The sequence below is a fragment of the Mixophyes fleayi genome, chromosome 2 (genome assembly GCF_038048845.1).
Source record: "Mixophyes fleayi isolate aMixFle1 chromosome 2, aMixFle1.hap1, whole genome shotgun sequence".
Taxonomy (NCBI): Eukaryota; Metazoa; Chordata; class Amphibia; order Anura; family Limnodynastidae; genus Mixophyes; species Mixophyes fleayi.
In genome coordinates, this window is record NC_134403.1 from 322475045 (window position 1) to 322484105 (window position 9061).

At 38.1% G+C, this 9061-nt stretch overlaps 1 protein-coding gene across 1 annotated transcript in view; it reads right to left on the minus strand.

Moving 5' to 3' along the window:
- METTL16 (methyltransferase 16, RNA N6-adenosine) overlaps positions 1-6031 on the minus strand; it is a 40682-nt gene extending 34651 nt beyond the window's left edge. The window contains exons 1-3 of the mRNA XM_075196763.1: positions 5926-6031; positions 4556-4690; positions 3808-4007 (exon numbers count right to left, since the gene is read on the minus strand). Of these exons, the coding sequence (XP_075052864.1) occupies positions 3808-4007; positions 4556-4683 (328 nt within the window). The 5' untranslated portion in view covers positions 4684-4690; positions 5926-6031. The remainder of the gene's footprint in view (positions 1-3807; positions 4008-4555; positions 4691-5925) is intronic.
- Between the last annotated feature and the right edge of the window lie 3030 nt (positions 6032-9061).

A 9061-nucleotide genomic window follows, 5' to 3' on the forward strand; every position in this document is an offset into this window, starting at 1 on the left:
GAGACCTGGAGCCAATTACAACAGGCTCTCACCGCAGACACACAGCCTAGATCATCTTCACACATGGCTACTTGGGGACTGACCACTGATGTTCCTATGGTTGATTCCAATGCCGAGAGAGAGAGAGGCAGGGAACTGTGACTTGTGAGGTTTGAAAGCCAAATGCAACTCTGGAAATCAGAGCAGACTAAGACAATGCAAATTAATCTGAACCTCTGTGTGTTCCTCATATTTTTAATGCTCTAAAATAGCTCTTCAATCACTAAACATGTCATATTGATTGTGAAGTGGAAAAATATGAACCCATAAAAATAAACAACAGCAAACAAAACAATGCTTTTACGCCATTTACATAAGGTTTACTTCATACCCAGGTGTGTTTTAGGCTTTTACCTACCGGTGTCCAGAATCAGACCTGTTTAGGCAGAAAGCAGAGGAGTGCTTTTAACATTTACACAACAGACTGCAAACAGAAGTAACCAAAAACAAAAAGATTTGCAGTGCTAAAAATCTAACTAACTAATAAATATAAAAGTATAGAAAAGCAAAAAAAAAAAAGGTCACAAAAGGTCATATTTATATTTATTAGTTAGTTAGATTTTTAGCGCTGCAAATCTTTTTGTTTTTGGTTATTAGATATAGTAGGTGGTTTGCAGCAGCTTGATCTTTCTACCATTTTCAGTTTTTGTATCATTTTCAGGCGCCATATCAAGGGTTGTTGTGTGCAAACAGAAGTAAGGCACAGGTAAAAACATACAGATCACTGATCCTATGCTTACTTGTGTGTGTGACGTTTGCAAAGGCAGCATTGAAATAAACACCAGGAAATAGTGCTTGTTTCATTTATGGACTATTTTTGTTTTTGTTGCATTTAACATTGTGCGGTGTGCATTTATGCCTGCATTCCGTGCACTTTAACACGTGACTTGTTAGCACTTGATATGTCTTTTAGCTCAGAAAGCATTGTACCACGGTCCTTGTAGAACTGCAGACAGTTTAGGTAAACGCAAAGTGTACTTGATGCCCTTGGCAACCTACACAAATTGTGTAATAAAAAAGTAGAAGAAAATTGAGTTTTAGTGGTGTAGTAAGGTTTGTCAGAACAGATCATTCTGTATTTTCCATTTAATAATGTCATATGCCCACAAGCTGAACGCAGTTAAGGAAAAAAGATTGTTTCATAAAATAAAAAGAACCCATGGGAAATATAGTCAGTGATCCATTCACAAACATGGTGAAAGAAAAAGTAACAAATAAAAATAACAATACATAAATGACAGTAAAAACAAAAACAAAAAAACTGTTGTATAGTATATAAACATTTGCAATGTCGAACTACTCATCTCTTCTTTCCGTTAGCACTGTTTATACTTTTCATTTGAATTACTGAGTACTCAAAATTGAGTATATTTGTAGCTATTTGTTTAGATAAATGCGTAGAAATAGGCTTATTGCTTTAATATTCTCATCATTAACCTTTCTTTAAATATTAATAACACTGACTGTACTATGCACCTCCCTATAATCAGTTATCATTTATTTATAGATTTACTCCCTCTAGATTTCAGCTCTCAAGCAGACATGATTTTTGTATCATACATGTAACATACCATTGTTCAGCACTGTAGAAAGTGTTGGCACTACATAAAAATAAAACCATATCAACTGCTGTGTTCAGACCCAGTACCATGCATTATGTCCGACAGCGCTCGTTTATGTATTATATAGGAGATGGAACAAATCATCAACTTCCTGAAAAATCAGATCATCATAGTCAGCTATTTATATAGCGCCACTAATCTCTCAGCTCCGTACAGAGAACTCATTCACATCATAGCTGGACCTAAAAATAAAGGTTCGCTCACACATAGCAGGTAAATTGTTGACAGCAGATAATGTCTATAAAACATGCTACAAATAGGATGAATGGTGTTTAATGGGCTTATTCCCAACATTGCACAACCTCTTTCTCATGCACCAACACTTGTTACCAGTACAACAGACAGTGGGGTCCACATTTACAGATACTGCGGGAGTTTGTATGTTCTCCCAGTGTTTGCGTGGGTTTCCTCCGGGTGCTCCGGTTTCCTCCCACACTCCAAAAACATACTGGTAGGTTAATTGGCTGCTAACAAATTGACCCTAGTGTGTGTGTGTGTGTGTTAGGGAATGCAGACTGTAAGCCCCAATGGGGCAGGGACTGATGTGAGTGAGTTCTCTGTACAGCGCTGCAGAATTAGTGGTGCTTTATAAATAAATGATGATGATGATGATGATGATACTGCAGTATCGTCTTGCGGCAGACAGTGAGAAGGAGAATGTGAAGTGGCATGTGAATGAGATGGTCACCACTGTGAGAAGAAGGCACACGGCTAAGCAAATGAGTAAATGATTACACTAAACAGAAAAAAGTGCACCTACCACCTACAAACAGGAAAAGCAGTGATTTCGTGGGATAGACCTGTAGCCTAACAATTCCCTAGCAACTATTGACTCCACTGAGGCATGAAGCACTGATATATAGCAGCAGCTCAAATAATAATGCATTTATTTTTATTTTATTTACATGAAATTTATTTGTATTAACATACAACTGAATAGCATAATTTTGCAGCAAAAAAAAAAAAAAAAGAACATCCTAACTGCTATTTGCAATAGATATTTTAATGGGGCATTGTTCCCTCTAAATAAAATAAAGATGTTCTCTACCTTTACATAACCTACTATTACAGCGCCTGACTCAAGTCCGAGCGCACTTTGCACATAAGTTGCATTTGGGGGGAAAAAAACCAAAAAACAACTTACATTTGAACACATAAAACATTTTTTTAACTATAAAACAAGTACCATTAACAGTATAATTATTTCAAGAAATATTTTTAAAAACTTTTGGTTATTTACATCGATATTTTCAATGCAAACTGTAAATAAAATGCGTTTTTATTGTCCAACTTAGTTACATACTGTTGTTCTGTGATAGCTACACCTGCCCTGTAGTGGGTGCAAATGATACAGCTGAAACCAAGCATACTTATGAGAAACACAGGATTCAGCAGCATGTGCACCAGAACTCCCCCAGCAGGCCCTTACTGTACATTGCTGCATTAGTCATATCCTTCCCTCCTATATAGTTGTAAACACTTGTGTCATTTGCATTCAGACATGAATGCAATTTCGTTCATTGGAAAAAGGTTAGTTTTTGAGCATGCACAAAGCTATTTCACACAAGATACGCTATGCAAATGGCGGTATATAGGAACATGAATCAGGCCCTATGTGTCCAAAATGCAATAAACCACCTAATTTCTCAATTTATTCCTGGAAGACCATCTCTGACACCTTCAAACAGAAATAGAAACTAACCTACCGTATAAACCACATCATCATCTTTGATGTCAAAATGAAATATGCAATAAAGAATCGGGTTTAACTTTACACTATACTAGCAGACTGGTAAATATTGTTCCTCTGTTTGGCATCAGACACAGGAGAGAAAGAGAACAGCTAAATACCTAAAAATAAGTGCCTCATTCATTAATTATGTTATTGGATTTTAGTGAATGTTTGGCTGCATTCTCATGAATATTGCTTCAGTCCACAAAATTGTCCCCCCCTGCTGTTAGAAGGCTATAGGTACACTTTCAAAAGTTATACACATAAGTATTATATGCCACAAAATTTAAGATGCATTTCCATTTGTTCATTCAACATTATTAAGAAATGTGTTTCTTACTGACACTCAGTATACTTTTTTCTGAAATACTACAAATTGTACATGATCCAACCTAAACCGGACAATAAAGTTACCTATGTCAATCCCGCGTTGGACCGTAGTTTTGTCAGACTCATGGTAACTGATCAGATCTTCTACCCAGTGAATATAGTTCAGTCGCAGGGGCACAGTGGGGATGAGTCTCTCCAGGGGTATGTCAATGCTCAACCCAAAGTCTTCCTTTAGGAGGGTACAAGTCAAGGCTCGGACAGCTTCGGGGTATTTGAAGTTCAAGCTAGATCGAAACAAAAAAAAACAAAACAAAACATGGTATGTATCACCGTAGCACAGTAAGAGACAGCATTGCCATGCATTCAGCGATTGCTGGAAGCTATCCATTTCTACTCAATGGCAGCAGTTTGGGTGATCACCCACCATCCCCCCCTTTAATGCCCAAGCTGCTCCCTACAATAGCAACAAACACACTGCTCTAAAATTCCTTTCACTGCTGGGAAAGTAGAATTTCACTGCTGGGAAAGTAGAATCTTTGTTCCTGGCTGAAGGATATTTTATCTGCTCCACAAGGTGGGAGAGGTAACCTGGGTCACATGACTGTCCAAGTTGGGAGGAGTTTGGAAACTGCTCCCACCTAAATACAAGTCTAGAACCGCCCTTGTTTCCACTGTGGTTAGCCATAATGGGTATCACCATTATTACTAATACACTCTCTCGTCTGTAAGATTTATAACAAACATTAAAGTTGTTTTTCTGCCACTAAAAATATCAAAAACTGCAAATAAAAAGAAACGCCTGTTAAATACACAATATACAACAATAACTTACCTCACTCGTCCGGAGAGGTTCACATTCACATGCTGTTTAAACTCAGGGTACTTGGAAGCTAAATAGGCAAAGTCTGGGGGGTTATCTTTATAGCGGTTTCTTGGGTGCATGGATTTATTAAGTGCCATTCCTCATCTGAAATGACAGCAGCAGAAATCAGAGGAACTGCAATAAATGGTAGTGCAGCACTGGACTATTTTAATAGCATGTAAATCTTCGTCTCTTACAAGTACCTATAGTACTATTGTGTCCAGTACCAACAGCCCATACAGGTGAATATATACTATATTATCTCGGTATGTAAAATGATCACCAAAACGATATTGGTGATTTTGAGTAAAGAAAAATAGTTTAAATCATGTAACATACAATAATAAAAACATGAATCAATAAATATTTTGAGTTTCAAAGAAAAGTTTAAAAAAAAAAAAATACGTGCAAATATGAATATATAAATTCCATGTAAAAATAAAACAATATATACTTATTATTCTAGCATTATAAATGAACTTCTAAATAAACTTATGTTTTCAATTGGGGATGTGACTTGAAGGGCTACTAATGACTAGCAAATAGATGGGGCAATTCTGGGCCTGATTCATTAAGGAAAGTTAAGCAAAAGTAAGTAAGGCAAAACCATTTTGCATTGGAGGGGGAGGTAAATTTAAAATGTAATGGAAGATTTATAGTTGGGGTAGGGCATGTCCTATTTAAACTTTAAATTTCAGTCTGTAGTCTCAAATAATTCTAATGCAATACCAAATGACTCACATAACGTGCCTATCTATGGTAAGCAAATTAAAATATAAAGGATGAATATAATTCTCTGATGGGACAGCACTACAGAAAGAATGTGTTGTCATTCTATAAAGGATAATAATAATGTGTCTGAAACATCAACCTATATCTCGATACTGTTACTCTTTAACTTAGTTAATCTTTGCATTAAAGTCTTAACTTATATCTCCACCATTCCCACTGCAAAGCAGGTACACATTACCACATGTGGTATGCCAGACTAATATAAATGATATAAACAAAGATGCAAAAAGTAACTACAAAAAAAATACACTAACTGTAACTATATCTAATCAGCCCAGGATTGCACTTTTTTCAAAAGACGTCTACTTATATTTATTGTCCCATGTAATGGTTAGTTACCTATGACTGACATAGAATTATAGAGTATGTTTATATTTACATGGAACAGTACTTTAGGAGAGCGTGTTCCTTACAATTACTCGGGCTTCTCAGTACTGAGACCATGGCTGCATGGCAGGATGTGACTCAGAGATGCAATTTAATAAGGACGTTTTACAGGTCTTTGCAGCGATGCCACTGAGATATATATGTGCCTATAACACACTCACATAGCTCGTTCAGCTCTCTCCCCCTCTTACTGTGCCGTGTTAAGCTCATGTGCTGCTGCAGCGTGCAGATGGCTGGTCTAGTCATGTGACTCTGATGGCATCCGGCTACAGGGCGATGTGTGGGACAAAACTCCTAGTAACACGTTTTCCGGGCGTTGCATCAGCATCTGTGTTTATCATTATGTTACATAGTAATGTAAGTAAATGTAACTTTTTATTTTAAACCGACACAAATGATAAATGCAATCAGTAAAAACAAAATAAAGAAGGTATACAAGGTGGTCTACTTTTAGGTAAACAGCATTTAAATAAGCAATATAGGAACTGAAACAAAACAAAGATTATGCAGAGGGTGAAGGTGGGTGTCACAGAACAGGTAGTAATTACATAATGGTGAATGGTCGGGACATCAGTGGTCCTGCTATGTGGAAAGGCAAAGTTGAGGGAAGAGGGTGGAAGGCTTGATCTGTTGAGTGTTAAGTGGGGGAATGGTGCTTTTTGTCAAGCGTAACTTAAAGTTTTAGCGCTTTGGGCGAAAAGGAAAACTGCCGCCTCCCTAGCCCTCAATTTTAAGCAAATGAACCTAACATATTCATAAACTGCTCCCGCCTTCAGCGCTGTGTCCGGGTCGCCCCTCTCGCACAGCCCTGGTTTTTGTCATTCTCTGAAAAGCCATGGGGCCCAAACCTGGGTAAAGAAATTCAGTCTGTCCTTTATATGATATGTGATTTTTGTCCATGATGAGAGGGGTGAAGGGTTCACCTGTTTCCACTGGGACATAATGGTTGATTTGGCTGTTGCTAGTATGTGCAAGGTAAATTTTATGGAGTGTCTAGATAAGTTTTGGGGAGGGTAGATAAAAGAAAGGAATCAGGGCTTCCATTATAGAATTGAGGAGCCTGTGGATCTTGTCCCAGACAAGGATATCTTGGGGCAGGGCCCCCATATATGAGAGAAGGTTCTCCTATGGCTGCAATTCCTCCAGCAAGTTGAGTCGGCTGTGGGAAACAACTTGTTCAACTTATTGGCGAAATAGTACAGTTTATTAAATGTGAACTATTTAGTTTCAGCTTTGGCCATAGACTGATCACTGATGCAATTCACTTCACTTCTACCCACCCCTCCCACACACACACCTACACTTACACTTTTTGTGCAAGTCAGCATAGGCGCATAAGTGTGCACCCACTTTCTGGGCATGTGAGAGCAATTTCACACAAGGTACACTACTCAAACTTGTGTGCGTCATACTCTGTATCAGCCCCTATGTATGTAGCTCTCAGGGACCCAGACACAGTGTAGAACCTATACCTCTCAGCTTTGCTAATTGGGCACCACACACGAGTGAGGCAGTACGTGTCTAGCAAGCCACAAAAAAAAAAAAAAAAAATCAATTCAAATGTAAGTGTTGTGAATAAATAATGTAATTTCTTCACAGTGCAAGAAACTAAAATAAATAAATAAAATATATGAGAAAATTGTAAGTTTTTTTTTTTTAGGGTGGTGTTTGGCCCATGCTCCTATAGCCCTCCCAAAACGTATACTCCTTCTCAGAGGTATTGCAGTTGCTATTGACCTGGAGATCTCAACAGCATAGGGAGCCATGACTCAATTCTTGCAGCATTCTATCCCCATTCTCACTCACAGCACCCGCTCTCCTTCTTCTCTCCATATCCTACCGCCAACAAAAAAATACAAAAACAACTTAACATAATATAAAAATACCTCACCAACTTCAAACCACCATAACTACCCGCTCCTCTCCTAGCACCTGTCTCCACATCACAACTCTATCAAAGATAATGAAAAAGTGCTAAACTTTTTTATAGCTGTTCTGAGGTTAAAATACTATGGGATAGGTTTACTAAGCTAGCTTTCATTTATTTAGTACTTTCTACAAAATGACAACTAGAATCTGATTGGTTGCTATAGGCAACATTCCCACTTTTTCAAAACCGCAGCTTAGTAAATCTAGCCCTATGTGTTTTGAGAACCAATACAAAACCGCACAGTAAAATGCCATTTTTTGAAAGTGCGTGATTTGATGTAAACTGCGCGTAGTTTTGGACTTTCAAAACCGGGGAACATCGCATGTGGTTTTAGTATTCTCCCTCAAAACTGTAAGGTAGTAAATGTTGCGGTTTGGGGCTGAAACAGCATGTGATGTGTGGCAGATTTAAAACCGCACACAAAACTGCACTTTGATAAATGTCCCCCTCAGTTTGATAGTGATGCAGTCTCTGGACTTATAGCAGACCACAATTATATAATTCTTTATAAAGTATTTTTCCCTGTGCTCATTGGAGGGCACTCTCCCTGAGTTATTTATTGGACAATTAACCTGGTTACTTCCTAATGTTCCAGGAGTCTAATGCCTAATGATTTTAGCTTAATGTTTGTAAACATGCCTGGAGACAGGTCCTCCCCTCCTGTTATTCTAGGCTGTCCAAAGGCACAAATTCATTTTTATTTAACCCTTTTATACAATAGAAAGGAGCTTCCAGCATTCTTTTCTTGTAAAGGTCAACAATGAAGAGATTCTGCTTCTTTATGCCAGCAGAGTAACTGAGGTCCACAGATGAGTACAGGAGCTGCCAGAAGACACAGTATAAGTCCCTACATTCACTCCTTCTAAATTAGCAAGGGGCATTAAACCAAAAAAACAATGTACATCAACATCTGTCCTGTCCCCCATGGATAGGTCAGAAAGGCATAACTGAAAAAAAAACAGGTGAAACATAAACTGCTATCAAATTAACCAAATTTGAATGAGCATTAACAAACTCTCAGAACACAACATTGAGTAACAATGCTAGGACACCTAGTGAGTCATATGTGAAAAGTGGGGAAGTTTCCCTCATTTGACTTCCCCCAACTCAACTCTCTATGTGAAAGTCCATAGGACAATGGCGGAAGTGGCACCATTAGAATGGTCCATGTATAACTCAGTCCATCCTGGAATTGTGGAACAAATGCCATAGTATCCTCTTGAGGAATTTCCAGTGCACTTCCTTCTGAATCTATATCTTGTTGGTTGTTAGATTGAAGACTATACCAGGCTCTTTTAGTTAGAGAATCCTCAGGAGATTTCTCACCATCAGAATCATACCCCACTAAAGGCTCAGTGTCTGAACCA